At 53.6% G+C, this 18070-nt stretch overlaps 2 protein-coding genes across 3 annotated transcripts; one reads left to right on the top strand and one right to left on the bottom strand.

Moving 5' to 3' along the window:
- Positions 1-225: 225 nt before the first annotated feature.
- On the top strand, positions 226-3405 carry SOWAHA (sosondowah ankyrin repeat domain family member A). Its single transcript, XM_040240126.1, has one exon. The coding sequence runs from the start codon at positions 226-228 to the stop codon at positions 1915-1917; it is 1692 nt and encodes a 563-aa protein (XP_040096060.1). The 3' UTR covers positions 1918-3405.
- Positions 3406-9882: 6477 nt separating this feature from the next.
- Positions 9883-17840, bottom strand: SHROOM1 (shroom family member 1). Of its 2 annotated transcripts, XM_040240125.1 has the most exons (9): positions 17805-17840; positions 17196-17353; positions 12619-13602; positions 12472-12527; positions 12035-12244; positions 11255-11824; positions 11025-11166; positions 10645-10917; positions 9883-10558 (listed from the first exon to the last, which is right to left on the bottom strand). In XM_040240125.1, exons 3-9 carry the CDS (start codon positions 13558-13560, stop codon positions 10226-10228), a joined length of 2526 nt encoding a protein of 841 aa, XP_040096059.1. In that variant the 5' UTR covers positions 13561-13602; positions 17196-17353; positions 17805-17840; the 3' UTR covers positions 9883-10225. The 2 variants fall into 2 exon arrangements, with proteins under 2 accessions (XP_040096059.1, XP_040096058.1); XM_040240124.1 differs by lacking the exons at positions 17196-17353; positions 17805-17840 and having other exon boundaries at positions 12619-14874.
- Between the last annotated feature and the right edge of the window lie 230 nt (positions 17841-18070).

Here is an 18070-nt window from a genome sequence, read left to right as displayed (position 1 = left end):
GCCGGGCCCTGCTGCGCTGGCATGACCGAGGTCCAGCTTCGGGGACACGCCCGCCACGCCTCGGTGAACAAGATCAGGTGAGACTGGCCGAGGCGGACCTGACTCCCGGAACCCCGGCTCCCTCCTCCGGCGGCGCCGCGACGTCCACCTTGCCCAGCAACCGGGAACCGCAGAGTTGGTGGGAGCGGGCGGCCTGGCTCCCCCCTTGCGGGGCGGTAAGTGACCATGGCGCTGGCCGCGGCCGCGGCTGCTGCGGCCGCCGGAGTGAGCCAGGCGGCGGTGCTGGGCTTCCTGCAGGAGAACGGCGGGAAGGTGCGCAACTCGGAGCTGCTGAGCCGCTTCAAACCGCTGCTGGAGGCCGGCGACCCACGCGGCCGCGCCGCCCGCAGGGACCGCTTCAAGCAGTTCGTCAACAACGTGGCCGTGGTGAAGGAGCTCGACGGCGTCAAATTCGTGGTGCTGAGGAAGAAGTCGCGGTCCCGCGACGGACCCGAGCCCCCGCCCTGCTGCTTCCAGAGCGCCCTGGAGGCACCAGCCCCGCCGTCGAAGGTCACTTCTGTCTCACAGGAGGAAACCGCGGCCTCGGGGGCTCCGTCCTCGTCCTCGGCACCGAGGGCGGCGGAACCGGCTGAGGACCCGGCCCCGCCATCAGAGCAGCAGGACACCGCCGGGGCTCCGGCCTCAGAGACCACTCAGGGGCTGTTGTTAGACCCGGCCTGGCAGTCAGGGGTGCCCTCGGACCCCCAGATTCCAGCCTTCGAGCTGGCCCAGCCCCCTGAGGGTCTCTCTGAAGACGTGGCCCCACCTTCCACGGCGCCGTCGGAGGCACCCTCGGCCCACGTAGAACCGCCAGACCCGGAAGCTGCGCCTCGGGGGCCACCATCACCCACTCCGCGCCCTCCGCCACAGAAGCCCTGCATGCTGCCTGTGCGCTGCGTCCCCGGCCCCTCGGCGCTGCGGATCCGGGCTGAGGAGCAGGGCCTGCGCAGGCAGCTGTCGGAGGAGCCCAGCCCGCGGAGCTCCCCGATGCTGCTGCGGCGGCTCTCGGTTGAGGAGTCCGGCCTGGGCCTCGGTCTGGGCTCTGGCCGCTCCCCTCACCTGAGGCGCCTGTCGCGCGCCGGCCCGCGCCTGCTGAGCCCCGACACCGAGGAGGCTCCGGCTGCCCCGCCGCCGTCCGCCGTGCCCCTGGAGCCGGCCGAACACGAGTGGCTAGTGCGGACGGCTGGGGGCCGCTGGACCCACCAGCTGCACGGGCTGCTGCTGCGCGACCTCGGCCTGGCAGCCAAACGCGACTTCATGTCTGGTTTCACGGCCCTGCACTGGGCCGCTAAGAGCGGCGATCTCGAGATGGTGCAGCAGCTGGTGGAGGTCGCGCGGCGTGGGGGCGCACGGGTCGACGTCAACGCGCGCTCGCACGGCGGCTATACGCCGCTGCACTTGGCGGCGCTGCACGGCCACGAGGATGCGGCCGTGCTCTTGGTAGTCCGCCTGGGCGCGCAGGTGCACGTGCGCGACCACAGCGGACGGCGCGCTTACCAGTACCTGCAGTCGGGCGCCTCGTATGCTCTGCGTCGCCTACTTGGCGACCCTGGCCTGCGAGGTTCGACTGAACCCGACGGGACTGCTGGTGGTAGTGGCAGTTTTGCGGCCCGGCGCCCCGTGCAGGTGGCGGCCACCATCCTTAGTTCCACCACCAGCGCGTTTCTGGGCGTCCTGGCTGATGACCTGATGCTCCAGGATCTGGCTCGAGGCATGAGGAAGTCAAGCTCCTTAAGCAAATTCTTGGGAGCCTCGCCCATGGCTCCTCGTAAAAAGACAAAGATCCGCGGCAGTCTGCCAGCCTTTTCAGAAATCTCTCGTCGACCCACTCCGGGGCCCTTGGCTGGTCTAGTGCCCAGCCTACCCCCAGCAACCTGACGGTTCCCAAGGTTACGACTTGGTGGCTCTAATCGCCCCTCCCTCTCACAGTCAAAGCCTGCCCAAGACCATGGTCCAACACTTTTGGCTCCATCGTGTCTCCAGCTTTGTTCACTGCAGCCTGTTTTACCCAAGTGGGCCTTTGCCTCCAACTTCTTAATCTTTCTCCAGAGATGGGATTCAAGATCTCAGCGAGAGCCTCCTATGAAGGCTGGAAAATCAGGCTTGAACCTTGGAGGAGATTTGCAATTTAGGACCAAAGGTTCAGGGGCAGCAGCTGGTCTGGCCCCTGAATGATTTAACCCAATGCCTCTGCATCTATATACTTCCAAAGCAGAATTACAGCTTTGTGTGATGATAGATTGTCAGCTTTAAGATATGCAGTGCATTTGTAATTTGATGCTTTTATTCTGTTTTTAAGTTGAAATGAGGTAAAACAACTTTCATAAAATAACCTCTTGAAATTATATTTTTCCAAAATGCTCAGACATGTTCAATCTTTTGCTAAATATTTTGCAATTCTTTTAAAAAAAAATCAAGATCTAAAGAAATTTAGTCCCAACCAACAAAACCCTTGAATGGTTATCTACCTCATTTTAAGCAATCAAGATGCCAATCTTGAACACAGAAAGTGACCATTGTGAATGTAATTAATTTCAGTTATACTGTGAATGCTAAATATTAGAAAACAAGTGCATCTTGGGAGTAAAAGTGATTTAACAATGAGAGAAAAGAGACATTTTTGGCAAATACTTTTAATTTGTGGTTGTCTTTATGGTGAAATGTATCTTTGTCACTGGTTGCTGCCTACTTTGATATGGCATGAATATTTAACTTTTTAAAATTTGATTTGTGAATTGCACCATTGTGCCATGTTTCTGAATCTATGGCTTTCAAATCTGGCTGAGGCTTTCACTGCAGTAGGTGAATATTCAAAGAAAAAAAAATGTCATAGTCTAACACCAGAAAAATAACTGGTTAAATAGTAACAGATACAATTAAGGAGCAACTATTTTATAAGAAAGTTCTATACAAGCAAAACTTATGTGGTAGCCATTTTCAAAAGCCATCTGAAAGCAAACACCTTATTTCAAAATAGCAAATGCAAAATCTCCTTGCTAAGCGACCTTAGAGAGGGGTAGCTTAATTCACCTGTATCTTTGCTCCTATTTGTAACTGAGAAGGTTTTAAGTATTGCCAGGATTTCTCAGGTTCAACCCAGCATAATTATAATGGCTCTTTCCCCATTTTAAAGATATGGAGTCTATTTGCTCAACCAATCTTTTTAAAAAATATCATATGGTAATAATGCTCTGCTTTTGCAAATTGGGTTTGCATGTGATTAGTTATACCAAATAGTTTTTGTGACCAGGGTAGTGGGGCTGCCCTCCCATATATGTATCAGTGAGGCCTCTGAAAATTATTTAAGGCAATCCTTCCTGGAATGTTTTGATTTAACCAATGAAATAAACATTTTCCCATTTTGTTCCTGCTGTGTAATGCTGTACTTAAACATTCTATAGCACTTGCTACTGTATTTGCCTTTCTTTTCATTACTTTTATCCCCATCCTTTTGCTTCTTTCAAGCATTCTACTATTGAAAGAATTTGGATTTCTCTGCAAAGTAAAGGAATCAACCAAACATGGATATGATAGCCAAAAACTATAGATAAATGTAGGCCCTGATCTGGCCTCTCCCATTTTCCTTGCCTGGAACTCTAGCTAATCTGCATAAATTATTTCAAAATGCACATCAAATCATCTGCCTCTGTGAAAAAATAAATGACGAGAGGCAATAATTAAAGCAATCTGAGTAGCTGAACGTCTAAGAATAAAATATTAGAAATTTTTCATAATGAAAGAGAAACTTGACTGAGGGTAACAAAGGTCACACACACAGGTATGACTGGCTTTGAGAAAGACAAAATGTAAACCAGCATAGTAGCGATAACAATAACTAATGTTTATGGCACATTTAAATCAGAGGAAGATTCTTAAACAGTGGAAGAATCTTTGTGTTTCACAAGGGTGTGCTGCAAACCTTCCAAGTGAAGTAAAAACATTTGGCAAGAGTTTAGGGTCAATAAAGCCTAACATGCAGGTGTAAGAAACCACTGCTTTTCCCTTGCAGGCTAAGACTGTCTGAAACTGTAAGGGAAGTTAGTAGGAAATTATGGTTTGATATGCATATGGGAAGTTTTCAAGAAGAATATCTGGTTAACAGGAGGCATACCTGTGGAAGGGTATTTCCAACAAAAGACCCCCAAAAAATAGTTGTTCATCGATTAAGGCAATTTATCTGGTTAAAAGTATCACAGGGAACAGAGTCACTCCTCTTAATGGGGAAAGAGTTCATTGCTGATGTAGATGTGTATGACTCATATCCACAGCAAGCTTTTTAATACAATTGTACATTTCCTCTCAGGAGGATGGAGGCTATTCTTGAGTATGTATTACATACCTAATGGAGACCAGGCTATGTTGTTGTTGTTCGGTTACTCAGTTGTGTCTGACTCTTTGTGACCCCATGGACTGCAGCAAGGCAGGCTTCCCTGTTCTTCACAATCTCCCAGAGTTTACTCAAACTCACGTACATTGAGTTGGTGATGCCATCCAACCATCTTATCCTCTGTTGTCCCCTTCTCCTCCTGCCTTCAATCTTTTCCAGCATCAGGGTCTTTTTGAGTGAGTCAGCTCACCCCATCAGGTGGCCAAAGTATTGGAGTTTCAGCTTCAGCATCAATCCTTCCAGTGAATATTCAGGGTTGATTTCCTTTAGGAATGACTGGCTTGATCTCCTTGTGATAAAAGGGACTGTCAAGAATCTTCTCCATCACTACAGTTCAAAGGAATCAATTCTTTGGCACTCAACCTTTTTATGGTCCAGCTGTCACATCCATACATGACTACTGGACAAACCATAGCTTTGACTAGTCAGATTTTGTAGGCAAAGTAATGGCTCTGCTTTTTAATATGCTGTCATATTTAACGGCATTTTAATATGCTGTCTAGGTTTGTCATAGTTTTTCTTCCAAGAAGCAAGCATCTTTTAATTTCATGGCTGCAGTCACCGTCCACAGTGATTTTGGAGCCCAAGAAAATAAAGTCTGTCATGTTTTCATTGTTTCCCCATCTATTTGGCATGAAGCGATGGGACCAGATGCCATGATCTTAGTGTTTTGAATGTTGAGTTTTAAGATGGCTTTTTCACTCTCCTTTTTCATCTTCATCAAGAAGCTTTTTGGTTCCTCCTCACTTTCTGCCATAAGGGTGGTGTCATCTGCATATCTGAGGTTATTGATATTTCTCCCCGCAATCTTGATTCCAATTTGTGCTTCATCCAGCCCGGCATTTTGCCTTATGCACTCTGCATATAAGTTAAATAAACAGGGTGACACTATACAGCCTTGATGTACTCCTTTCCCAATTTTGACCAGGCTATGCTGCTGCTGCTGCTAAGTCACTTCAGTCGTGTCTGACTCTGTGCAACCCCATAGACGGCAGCCCACCAGGTTCCCCTGTCCCCAGGATTCTCCAGGCAAGAACACTGGAGTGGGTTGCCATTTCCTTCTCCAATGCATGAAAGTGAAAAGTGAAAGTGAAGTCGCTCAGTCGTGTCCAACTCTTCCAGACCCCATGGACTGCAGCCCACCAGGCTCCTCCATCCGTGGGATTTTCCAGGCAAGAGTACTGGAGTGGAGTGCCATTGCCTTCCCCAGACCAGGCTATGGGGAATGCATATATAACCTGTGTTTACTAAGTGCTAAGCATGGTTCTAAACACTTTGTATGTATTCACCACCACCTTACAATGTATGTACTGTTAGTATCTTGATTTTTAAAGTGAGGAAGCCTAGAGAAACTGTTAGTAACCTGTATGGCCTCAAGTTAGTAACTGTCATGGTCAGGATGGCATCCTGGTGCTCTTTTACAGTAAAGCATCCTGTTAAAGAAAAGCAAGGTGGTCTCATTTCAGCTCTTTATTCATTTAGTGACCTTAAGCAAGTCACCCAATTCTCCAAGCTCCATCTCTCTCTCTGTGGAATTGGCAGTACCTATCCTACAGGCTGTGGGGAGGGAGGAGCACATGGAATGAGTAGGTAGAGTTGTCTGTGAACTGCAACACCATCCTGAAATATTACTAGGAGTGCGAAGTCAGTCCCAAAGGGATATCTGGATGCATTCCAAAACCAAATAGCTCTGATTTGTAGTGTTACTCTACCTGATCACCATTCTTTTACCATGTTAGTACCTGTATATATAAACTACATTGACACTACTAGGAAAAATATATTCCCACAAAAGGGAAACTATCCTATATTCTGTAAGTGATATCACATTATTTCAAATATCATAATGCCTTTTATTTATTTATTTTTGGCTGCACAGGGTTTTCGTTGCTGTGTCGACTTTCTCTAGTTGGGCGAGCGGGCTTCTCATTGTGATGGCTTCTCTTGTTGCAGAGCACAGGCTCCAGGCTCATGCTGGCTCAGTAGTTGTGGCACACAGGCTTAGCCGCCCAGTGGCATGTGGAATCTTTTCTGGTCAGGGATCTAACCTTTGTCTCCTGCATTGGCAGGTGGATTCTTTTTTTTTTAAAATTTATTAATTTATTTTTGGCTTGCTGGGTCTTCATTGCTGTAAGTGGGCTTTCTCTAGTTGGGATGAGCGGAGACTACTCTCTAGTTGCAGTGCTCGAGCTTCTCATTGCAATGGCTTCTCTTGTTACGAAGCACAGGCTCTGGGCTCATGTGGGCTCCGTAGTTGTGGCACAGGGGCTTAATTGCTCTGAGGTGTGTGGAATCTTCCCTCACAGGGATTGAACCAATGTCCCCTTCGTTGGCAGGCAAGATTCTTAACTACTGGACCATCAGGGAAGTCTTCACAATGCCTTTCTTACCGCACATACCTCTAGAATCCCCAGCCTCACCTTCCAGTCCTAAACAAGCAGTCATTCAGCCTTTTGGATTGAAAGCACCCCTCTGCACACATGGCTTTAAGGCTGGGCCTACTCAGGACCTATATTCTTCCCCTTTTCTTTGCCTTATCCTGGAAGAAATTATCTGACCTTTTAAAATGGTTTAATAAGTAGACTGTCACTCTCCAGGTAGCTTGTTACCTTGAACCTCTATGGCTGGCTTCACAGAACTGCCCCACCTCTGGACTTGAACCTGTGGAGCAGAGATGGCCTCAGATATTACTGCAGGGAAGTGGAAAGAAGGACCAGATAGTGAGAGAGGTGCGGAGGGAGTGATTGAGAGAGAGATCCTGGACCTCTCCTCCAGAAGGGCGAAGAAAGTTCTCCTAGTGAGAACTTAGTGCTGACTCCAATTTCAAAGACAGCAGGTAAACATCCATGGTGATTTTTTACACTGCAGCTAGGCGGTGAAAGTAACGTTATGGGTTCCTTGGGAGGATTGATTTACAGCATTTGCCTGCGTCCCGCCCCCCACATTCCCCCTTTATCTCTTCTCTCTGCGGTGGTCCTCAACCGCATTTGACCTAAATGTCGTCTGAAAGCTTCTGAATTACTCGTGACTGAACAGCGAGTTAGAATCCCTGAGGATTTCTGAGGTTCACTCCAGGCGCTTGCCGAGGTAGGTGGTGTGCGGAGCAGACTGTTCCAGCCAGATTGAGCGCCGGCTTACGGCACCGCGGAACATTGCTTCCCTACTCAGTTTCCAATTTACAGTCAGAAGGTAAAAAGTACACTAATTAAATCCATATTAGGAGGAACCGCGGGGGCGGGATGAGGCAAGTGGGAGAGGAGGCCTCCTGCTGCCTGTTGCCCAGCAACAAGGGCACTCCGCTAAGCTGTGGGGCTCGGCGCCTCAGGCCGCCAGGCTGGGGGTGGTGGGACCAGCAGGCTGGGGCGCAGAAGCTTGGGGAGGTGCGGACAGAAACCCCAGCAGAGACCCAAGGAACCCTCTTTTTCCACCGTGGGAAACTAAGTAAGGCTCTTTTGGGTATTGATCCTCAAGATCAACCCCCCGACCCCCACCCCCAGCTTTCCCCTCCCCACTCCTCATTAACCAACAAATGTCGAAGGAGGTGGCAAAGGAAAGCGAGCCAACCTTCCCACAGCCAGCTGGCTAGAATTTCTTTCCAACAGAAGCAAAGGCTTAGCCCCCTCCTTCAGGCCCAACAGGGATACTGCTCAGGACAAGGCAGCCGTCCCTGGGGGAGCCCGGAAGGCCTGGTAGCTGGAGAGGTGGTGAAGGATTATAAAAAGAACAGCGCCATCTGCTGGCAGCGTCCAGGAGCGTGGAATTCACCCGGCTTCTCGTATTCGCTGCCTCCCTCACTCCCAAGTCTTAGCCTGTGGTGCCAATATCCAACACCTATGCTGAGATCGTTCTTGTCCTCTGAAGGAACAGCGGGGTGTGGAAGAAAGATAAACTGGGGCAGGAAGGAGAAGGAAACAAATGGAAGGACCTGCTCAGTTGGCGCCCCACTTTGGTGGGCGCTTTCGATCTGGTAGAGACAAGTACAGCAGCCTCCTATTTCCCCATGGCCAAAACCAGCCAAGAACCAAAGTGCAGTTTAACCGGACAAGGGCAGACACTGCTTCCCATGCCCATTCAGGGCTGGGAGTGTTTTGTCTGAAATACACAATTTCCACTGGCCTAAATGGACGAGGTTAAATGTATTTCTAAGAATATCACAATGCGCGCTGAGTCGCGTCCACTCTGCGACCCCATGGACTGTAGCCGCCAAGCTCTTCTGTCCGTAGGATTTTTCAGGTAAGATTTCTGGAGTGGGAAGAATATCACAATAGGAGAAAGCAATGAGCACTGTACAGGGCAAAAGGGAGAAATAAGTAGATCCCTCCAGAAGGCATCTGGCTGCAAGGTGCCCCACAGGGCAGAGGACCTTGGAGCGGAGGGCCCGCCCACAGCGTTCAAAGGGGAGTAGAGCAGAATGTTAGAACCCGCAAACGCCTCAGCAGGAGCCCCATATGTTTTTTATAAAAAGCACAATGTGAGCATTGTTCTGTGCTCAATAGCGCGACTGTTATAACTAATGCTTTTAGTATGAATACGACCATTTAAAATTCCCAACCAGTTGCACTTAGTGACAATATGCATCCGAAAAGGAGCTCAGAAGCAGAGATTTCTCACTTAGAGGTCAGTTGGCTTTAGATACCATTATTATTAAGGTACCCAGCTTACAAAAATACACTCAGTATTTGCATGAACAATGCTCTGGTCCCCAGCCTTTGCAGCTCCAAATACTAAGGCAGATTTTCACATGTATATTGGAGAACATTGATTCTATGTACACAGAGGGTGTGTGTGTCATTTGTTTCATTTCACTCTAGCCCTTAACCCCCAACTCTCAGCTCCAGCCCAACCCCAAATGGGCATCTCCAGGACATAAGCCACCCAGCATAATAGGTCTCCAGATGCCCCATGACTCATCCCCATTCAGCTCCCATCCTCCCAACTGCCCTCTTCAAGCCTGGTTGACCCCATAGGGTCTTACAAAGGAGAGGTGGACAAATTCAGTTTTGATAACACAACTAGACGAGGAAGACGGCTCTTTTTGGGCCTCAGAATGAATTTCCCCAAATGTCCAAGTGTATTTGACACTCATCAGGGTTTTTAGGCAAAGCATCTGAATCCATTTTCCATTTGGGGAAGCTCCCTGTGCCTTGAATCTTGAAGGGAGGCAGCCCTACCCACTTCCACTATACCACTGAGGTTAGGGGCTTGGGTAAAAACCAGCAAAAGGGACCTAACCTCAGCCAATCAGGTTTTGTGGTAAAAATGCAGTCACCAGAAGAGGTAGGGACTACTGGTGACAGCATCTGCCTGGCCCCTTTTGTTTTCAAGCCTGTTTCTTCAGTCTTTCTAGGAATTCCCAGACCTGACTGATGTCCTCTGACAAATAGCTAATCTGCTCTAGTCAGGGAGGTGTCTGAAATTTGCAAACAAGACCCTGCCTCCAAGCCAGACTCCGGGTATTACTTCTCATCAATTTTTTTATTGAGAGGGAAAAGAAATGGCCATTTTGAATCTTAAATTGAAGTGCTTCTCTGACTTGTCTCATCTCCCTCCAACCAACCCTTACCGGAACTCTTTCTCAATCACAGGAGAGAATACTGCAGATTTTAAATTTCTCAGTTAACCACCAGATAATCCACAAGACTTGGGAAAGGCCACATGAGAACACTTGGAAGAAGTACCCCTGCAAAGCAGGGCCTGGGTCTTCCCCACCCCAAGGGAAAAGCACCGAATAAACCAGCGTCATCCGGAATCATGTGGGTGAGAGGCAAGGGCAATGCTCCCCACCCTCACCGCCTGTAACTAGATGAGGGGAGTGGGGAAGGGCGGTTTATCCGGAGGATGGGTCCCTGAGGGGAAGGCCGGCCTGGGAGGCGAGGGATGACGGCCAAGGTCGTTCCTGACTGCGTCCAGTTGGTCCTGAATAAGGCGGACCCGCTCGTCCAAGCTGCGCTGCTGGGCCAGGACGGCGGCCTTGCCGGCCAGCAGGGTGCGGTAGGCGCTCAGCTCCTCGGCGGGCAGTGCGCGCGCCAGCAGCTCGCGTAGGGCTCGCTCCCGCCGCGCCACGTGCTGCTTCAGCTCCTTAGCATCTTTCTCCTGCCGCTGCAGGAGCCCCAGTCGCTGCAGCAGAGAGGCCTGGAGATGCAGGGCGAGGGCGCTGTGAGCCAGGCCCGATGCAGGCCCCTCCCCGCCTCCCCGCCCTCCTCAGCCCGAACCAGTACCTGCTCTTCAGGGTCGCTGTCTGCACCCGCCCGGGCCAGGGCGCGGTGCACGCGGGCCAGGCGACTGCCCAGCAACAGCAGGAGGCCAAGCACGCGCTCTAGGTCGGCCATGAACCGGCTGAACCGCTCCAGCTCGTGGGGTGCACAGGCCTGGCCGACAGCGGCCTCCAGAGCAGCTCCGCGCCTGGCCCAAGCCTCGGCCGCTCCCTGCAGCTGCTTCTGCTCGGCCTGAAGGTCCCTTAGCATCTTTTGGAGGAGGTCCGCCAGCTCTGCCTGCCGGGAGTGCATAGGCACTTAAGTCTGGAGCCAGGCCCCTGACTCCTCAGACCAGACTCTGGGTTCTAGCCCCATCAGCCACCAATGGCCCCTTCCACACTCACTTTCTTGGCTTGGATGCTGTTATTTGGCTTTAGTGCACCCTGGTCACATGGTTGGTCAGGCACAACGTGGGTGGTAAGGTTTTCAGGCCTTGTCTCCTCCTGAGAAGTTGGCAGGTGCTGGGTGGAGTTAAGTAGATAGGACCTGGGGACAAAACCAGAACTCCTTGGGTTGTCCTGCCCCAGAGATCAGGGGCTTAAAGTCCTCTGAGTTCCTGATGCCCCTCACTCACCCTGGCTCAGAATTACCAGCAGCCTCCTCTCCAGCCTCCCTACAGGCTGGTCTCATTGCAGCCCAGACCTCAGCTAAAGGAATCAGTCCATCTAGCAGGCCCAGGGATGGCTCTGGGCTGGGATAGGAAGTGAAAGTGTCACTCTGAGAGGGATCCAATCTGGCCAGCTCCTGAACCAGCTCCTCGAGGTGTGGACTGGCCCATGTTGACCGAGGACCAGGCTCCCCAGGGCCCCAAGCCAGGACACTGTGGTCAGGGGGCCCTGGGGTATCATTGTCTGGAGGTCCCAGGCTATCACCTGGGAAAGGTTTCAGGTCAGTCTCTGCAGCTGTGGGGGGAACAGTGGTCAGCAGTCCATTGGGGTCAAATGTAAGGATGTCACCATTTGCAGCCTCAGCGGGGCTATAGCATGTAGGCCTGGAAACATTCACAGAGCTGTTTAACTCCTGCCAATACTCATCCACCCCTGCAGTTTCCGGGTTCTCATGGAGGGGCTGCTCTGGGGGGATTATAGCTTGGTCAGTCCTTTGACTCAAGCCAGCTCCGTACTCCTGGTCAGAGACATGGACACTGAAAATGGAAGAGACACTAAGTCAGAAAAAGCTCTGGCCAAGGGGCCCCCCTCTCCTCTCCCCCTGCAACCACTCCCCCCTCCCAACCCACCCCGCCCCGCACCCCCCCAGCCTTCCGTCAAGAGTGAGTTCCCTGCCTCTCCAGCATTTTATAGATGGGTGTAGGAAAGGTGTATCTCACTCTGCTTGAAAGTCTGAGGGAACTCACCAGGTTGGGAGCCCCAGGGGAGTCTGGGAGTCTGCAGGTGATCTTGCTCTGACCAGGGGGGCTTCTTCCAGGAAAACTTCATCATCAGGAAGGGATGGGAGCCGAACAGACACAACACAGTTCTCTGAGCCCCTCTGCTCACAGTCAGAGGGACCGCTGTGGGGTCCCTCTGCAGGACACACTTCTGCAGCTTCCTTCTGATTCAGGAACCTGGAGGCAAGGACCCCACACTGACCACAGTGACCAGGAAGGAAGATTCTGGTTCTGCACCAGAGACACAGTGGGGTGTTGGGAGTGGGATTAGGGGGTGTGGTTTGCACTCTGCCTTGAGACATAAGGCTCAAACAGAGGGTGGTTGGAAGCCTTCTTTCTTGAGCAAGAGCCATGAAAACTGCCTCCCCCAACTTTCAGTTCCCATAGTGGTCCATGTCTCTCACCTGTTAAGTTTGTTCTGCAACCGTGGTCTAGGGGTTTCTGCTCCTTGGGGAACAGCCTGGAAAGGCAAGCAGTTGGGTGAAATGTTGCTCACGTTTTCAGTCCTCTAGGTTCCCCCACCCCAGGGTGGCAGCCCCTATCTTCCATACCTGGGCAATGGGCGTGACACCTTCTGGACTTCCCCAGGGGGCCAAGACTTCCCCGGAAGCGCTCCGACTCCGACTGGCGGCGGGCCTGTAGGCATTGCCAAACTTCAAGGACCGGGGTTTTGGGTCCTCTATGCTTGGGGGCTGGGTCGCAGGCAGCGATCTGATCTGGTGACCTTCAAACTCAGCCAGCGTCCTCTGCTGCCATTCCCGAGGCTCCGGCCCAATGAAGCCAGAGCTGGAGCAAGCCTCTCCGGAGCATTGCCTCGCCAACCCAGCGCCCCTACCCAGGCGATCCAGTTTCCCTGGCTCTGAGAAGCACCACTTCCGCTGCTGGGTGGGAGCCCCTGAGCGCGCCGGCTCTACTTCCCCGCCGGGGTGGCTGAGCGAGGCGGAGCGCGGGTGCTCGGCAGAGGGCCGCGCGGGGGCCGCGGGCCGCAGGCGGGAGGGCAGGCTCATGCGGAGCTCCTTGCGCTGGAAGGACGTCTCCCGGAGCACTCGCCGCTGCGCGCCCTGCAGCCGCTGGCGGTAGGCGGCCCGCGAAGCGGGCGGGCTGGGCGGCTCGGCTGCCCGCGCCGCGGCCTCAGCCTCGGCCGCCAGCGCGTACAGCAGCGGGGTGGTCTGGCGGCTGAGCGGTCCCGGCGTCCCCTTTTCGGGGGCACGAGGCCCACTGCGTGCGGCGGCCGCGGGCCGGGGCTGCGGGGAAGTGCGAAGCCTGGCGGCGGGGGCCGGGCCGCCCCACACCACGCGCACGTAGTCCCAGTCCAGGTAGGGAAGTTGCTGGGTCCCCGGCGAAGGCGACGGCTCAGGAGGCTCAGGACCGCCTGAGGTGGCGGAGAGAGAGCTGTAGGCCGAGTCGGTGGGCGCGGACAACCGCCGCGAGTCCAGGCTACGAGTGGACGAGGCCGGGGAGGTGCGGCCACCTCCCGGACCCAGGGCCTCCATGGCTGCTCGGACGAGGGCGGAGGCTGGCCAGCTCTGTGAGGCCTGGAAAAGCATAGGCGGCGTGGGAGGTGAGGCGCTCCGGGTATGGGTTAGGACAGCCTGCTGGCCCCTCCAACACCGACATGCTTACACATCGCCTCCCTGGCCACGGGACCCATGGCCCTAACATCCGGCACCTCCCTCGTCTGCGATGGCAAAGGCAGGAAGACCAGGGGAGCGCCTCTGGAGGCTGAGGGCCTTAGCTCAGGGGAAGGAAGTGGCGCCTAGTCCATTCCCTACCGGGGCTCTTCTGGCCCAGCCTCTACCCTGGCACCTCCTGGAGCGCTGAGAACGTACCCATGCTCCTTCCCTCCCCAACCCTGTCCCACCCTGGCCGCTTCCTGGCTGCTTTGTTAACTTCTCCGGGTGATCTTTTCCTCATAAACAACGTCAACAACGATCTGAGATCAGAGGGGAGCCAAGAAAGGAGGGGAGGAAAGACCCAGGTCAGGTGGCAGGGGCAGCTTCACAGCCTTCCTCTGGGCCAGTTATGTTCCAGGTGCTCTGAATAAATATTTATCTTGAACCTCACAACTGTTGCCTGCGTTTTACAGATGAGGACAGTGAGGTTCTGAACCAGGGAATGATTTGCCCAAAGGCACACAGCTAGTAAGAGGCAGAGCCCTGCCTGGAATCTGGGCTTGCCTCCAAGCTTACTGAAGCCAGAATCAATTTCCTAGAAGCAAACTCTGCTGAAAGCCAGTTTACCCCAGTCCCCCCCAACAAAGCTCAGACTCCTCTGTGGGAAACAATCCGCCCCCCTACCCCCTTCAAATTACTGTCAGATCCCAGGATAATATGTTCCCTGCTTGGGAGACTCTGCCTTTTGTCTAGGAGTGACAGGCTCACCTCGTCTTTGTGCCACTCTTGCTCCTCCTATAGGGCTCAGCTTAGAGGTTTCCTGGCCCTTTGGGATCCCTCGTGTCCTAGCTTCCCCCTCACAGCACTCAACATCCTGCATGGTGATTGTTGGTTTGCCTGTGATTCCTTCTCCCCATTCCCACCCATGAACTTCCTGAGGACAGGCCCTGCACTGACTCATCTCTGTACCCTCAATGTCTGGCATGTAGTTGATGTGAAGTATTTGTTGAACTACAAGGAAAGGAGCAGAATTGCAGGAACTAGATGGGGGGTGGGTGGCTTTGGTGGAGAAGGTTGAGGGCTTCTTTGCTTCCACCTACTCTTCTCTCCCCATTAGTCTTTTTGAAGAAGGGGACAGAATGGGTGAGACAGTTGCCACTCATGGACACTGACCAGGTTACCCAGGTTACTGCTACTTGCTAAGTCACTTCAACCGTGTCCGACTCTGTGCGACCCCATAGATGGCAGCCCACCAGGCTCCCCTGCCCTTGGGATTCTCCAGGCAAGAACACTGGAGTGGGTTGCCATTTCCTTCTCCAATGCATGAAAGTGAAAAGTGAAAGTGAAGTCGCTCAGTCCGACTCTTAGCAACCCCATGGACTGCAGCCTACCAGGATCCTCCATCCATGGGATTTTCCAGGCAAGAGTACTGGAGTGGGGTGCCATTGCCTTCAGGTTACTAAGAACCAAAAAAGCAGGCAAGCATAGCTTGGAACAGGAATGGCCAAAAATCAATACCTTCCCAGTGCTAGGAGGGGGGTCAAGGGGAGGAGCTGGGGGAGTGTACCTGGATCAGGGGTGAAAGTAGCTTTGAGTCTTGGGAACTAAGGGTTCAGTGTGGGCTATAGGGACTTTTGTGTGTGTGTGTGGATAGTGGGGAGAAAGCAGGTTTGCCTTCCCTGAGCTGCTTGGTTGGGACTACAGAGGAGGGTGGCCCATAGCTGGGTGGAAACTGAAAAAAGAGACTTTGGTGAGCCTCCTAGACACATTTTGGAGCTCAGGATCATCCTCTACCCCATTCCCTGAGAGCCCAGATTCTACAGATTGCTGGCTAGGGCAGGTAGAGAGGTTAGTAGTGGGAGCACAGGGTGTTTCCTTAAAGGGAGAAGCAGTACTTCCAACATTCCCAGGAGGGGCTCTCACTGATCTGGTACTAGAACATCTTGACATCACCCACCTGGAGGCATCACTGTACCTACTAAAGCCAGCCCTGAAGGCTGGTCCTCACACTCAGCCTTGGGGACCACTTTTGCAAAGTAGTTTATACTCTCTGTATTTCACAAAGAAAAGAAGCTACTCTGAGTAGCAGCCCCTGGGAAGACTGACCTCCTCTAGGGAACCCCTCCAGCCACCCAGACACTGGCCCCCTCTCCTGCTATCCTTCTGAGCCCAACTTGGGAGCACTGTTTATCCTGGCTCATGCCACTCAGGCCTACCCATGTTGACTTTCAATGCATCTATAGGCATGGGTAACTGTTCAAATACAAAGATGTCTCCTTAAAAAAGGCCTTGAAAATTTTTATTTGTGAGTTACTGAATGACAAAGGGTTCTGAGCTCACCCAATAAAAACAGCTCAAATGGATAATAAAAATGTCTGTATATTTTCTTATTGACCTTAACTTGTGTTGAGAATGCTTTTTCAGTGGTAACCTGAGCACCCGATACCCATGCAAGATAGGGTAGGAAAGTCCAGCTCCTTTAGTGTGTTTTGGGGCCTCAGCCCAAAGAGCAGAGAGTTTTTGTCTGGCTGCAGGGAACCTCTTGCAGTCCAGCCTCTGTGGCTGGGAGTGGCCACACCCCAGAAGCCCTAGCATCAGCACTAATGTCTGCTGTGGGGTGGGCTGCGCTGCAGAGCCAATGCCTGCACTGAATATAAGTCAGAACTAAAGCTTTCTCAAGCCCCATCAGTCCAGGGGGAGCAGCATGGAATCCCTGCTGGAAAACCGCTAGATTAATTAGGGTCATATGGTATTGGCATCGTTTGCAATAAACATCACCTGAATCAAAGAGCAAGAGAGGAAAAGGAGACAAGGATGACTTCAATGTTCAGAGCCAGGAGCTGAGGAGGTGGAGGTACTGGTGTCAGGAATGAGGAAGCTGAGATGCGGATTGGCCAAGGGTTCCAGGCTGGGTCTGGGGCCTGTGGACTTTGCAGTGTTTGTGGCAAGTCTGGTGAACAGTTGGGTAGGTTGAGATGTGGGTCTGGACCTCAGCAGAGAGGTTGGACCAGGCAAGCAGACAGACCCAGGTTTTTAGTTAGAGGTTCTTTGGGAACAGATGAAGACTGCTTCCAGTGACTAAAGTCACACAAAGGCAACAGAAACAGATCCAGGTAAAGTGACCAGAAAGACAGACAACCTCAAATGATCAATAAGGATCAGGAATTAAATCATATCTGGGATGGTCTTCCTCAGTGGTAGGCTCACTGTAGGGTGTTGCCTCCATGTCACCCAGACTGAGTTTCTGGGCCCCGGGCCTGTCTTGAATCCCAGCTCTCCAGACACAGTCTGGAAGAGCAGGCATAAGGGGAAGTTCCACGGCTCTCCCAGCCCCCTATGGCTCCCCACGCTCCAAGCCTGTCCTCCCCACAACGCACCCTGCGAAGCATCTGCTCTCCGCTGCCGCCGCCCACCCGTAGAGTCTTCATAGGCTCTAGCTCCGAGCCGCGGGCAGGAAACGAGGGATGCTGAGGCACATGGGGAAAGGAGGCCGCGGTCGAGGTCGGACCACATACCTGAGGCTTCAAACTGAGTTGAGGTGCGTCAGGGAGACAAGAAGCACAGGCCTGGTGGCCACAGGGGGCGACAAAGTCACGCGGTGCAGCAGGAGAGGGACGCCTCCCGGACACTGGCAGAGTGGATGGCCCCCGGCCGGAGCATTTCTCGGCCTTTCCTGTTGGATTCACCGTAGGGGAAGGAGGGCTCAAAACGCGCGCAGGGGACCACGCGGTCCTGGACGCGGGAGAGGGGGGCGGTAGGGGTGGGGGCTGGGTCCCTAGCGGCTCCGCTGCCGAAGGGCATGAGCCGGGGGTCGGGGAGTGGCTAGGGGGTGCGGTGAGACCCCACTGCGTGTTCGCCAGCCCCCAGCGTGCTCCCCCAGCAGCTCCCGCCGCTACCGGTTCTGCGCCCACCACCCCTCTGCCGGAGGCGGGGACAGGGGCGCAGGAGCCCGACCCGACTCGCGCAGACCAGACGTGGTGTGGAGCCCAACACCTCCAGACCCAACGACGCGCGGGCTGCTCCGCAGCGGCTCAGCCACTCCCATCCGCACCTAGCCGCGGGGCTCGCCCTACCGCCCCGGGGATCAGCGATTCCACCGCCTGGCCCCCGGCCTCGCCGCGTACCTGAGCTCCAACCCGAGACGCGCTCCTGGACTGCGGCCGCGCGGTGACATCAGAGCCCCGGGCTCTGGCTCCCGACCCCACCTCCAGGCTCCCGCCGCCGCGGGGGAGGCGCCAAATCCGACTCCCGGGGGCGGGAGCGCGGAGCGGCCGCGCTGCCCAGGCAGCCGACCGCCCCTTCCTAATGTCCGCTTGTAGGCTTAGACCCGGGTCGGGGTTGGACGCTCGTTACCCCGCCGGGCACTGGCCTCTTGCTCCGGCTGGAGAAG

Source organism: Oryx dammah, unplaced genomic scaffold (assembly GCF_014754425.2).
Source record: "Oryx dammah isolate SB20612 unplaced genomic scaffold, SCBI_Odam_1.1 HiC_scaffold_5, whole genome shotgun sequence".
Lineage (NCBI taxonomy): Eukaryota > Metazoa > Chordata > Mammalia > Artiodactyla > Bovidae > Oryx > Oryx dammah.
This window is presented reverse-complemented; position numbering and strand designations above follow the sequence as displayed.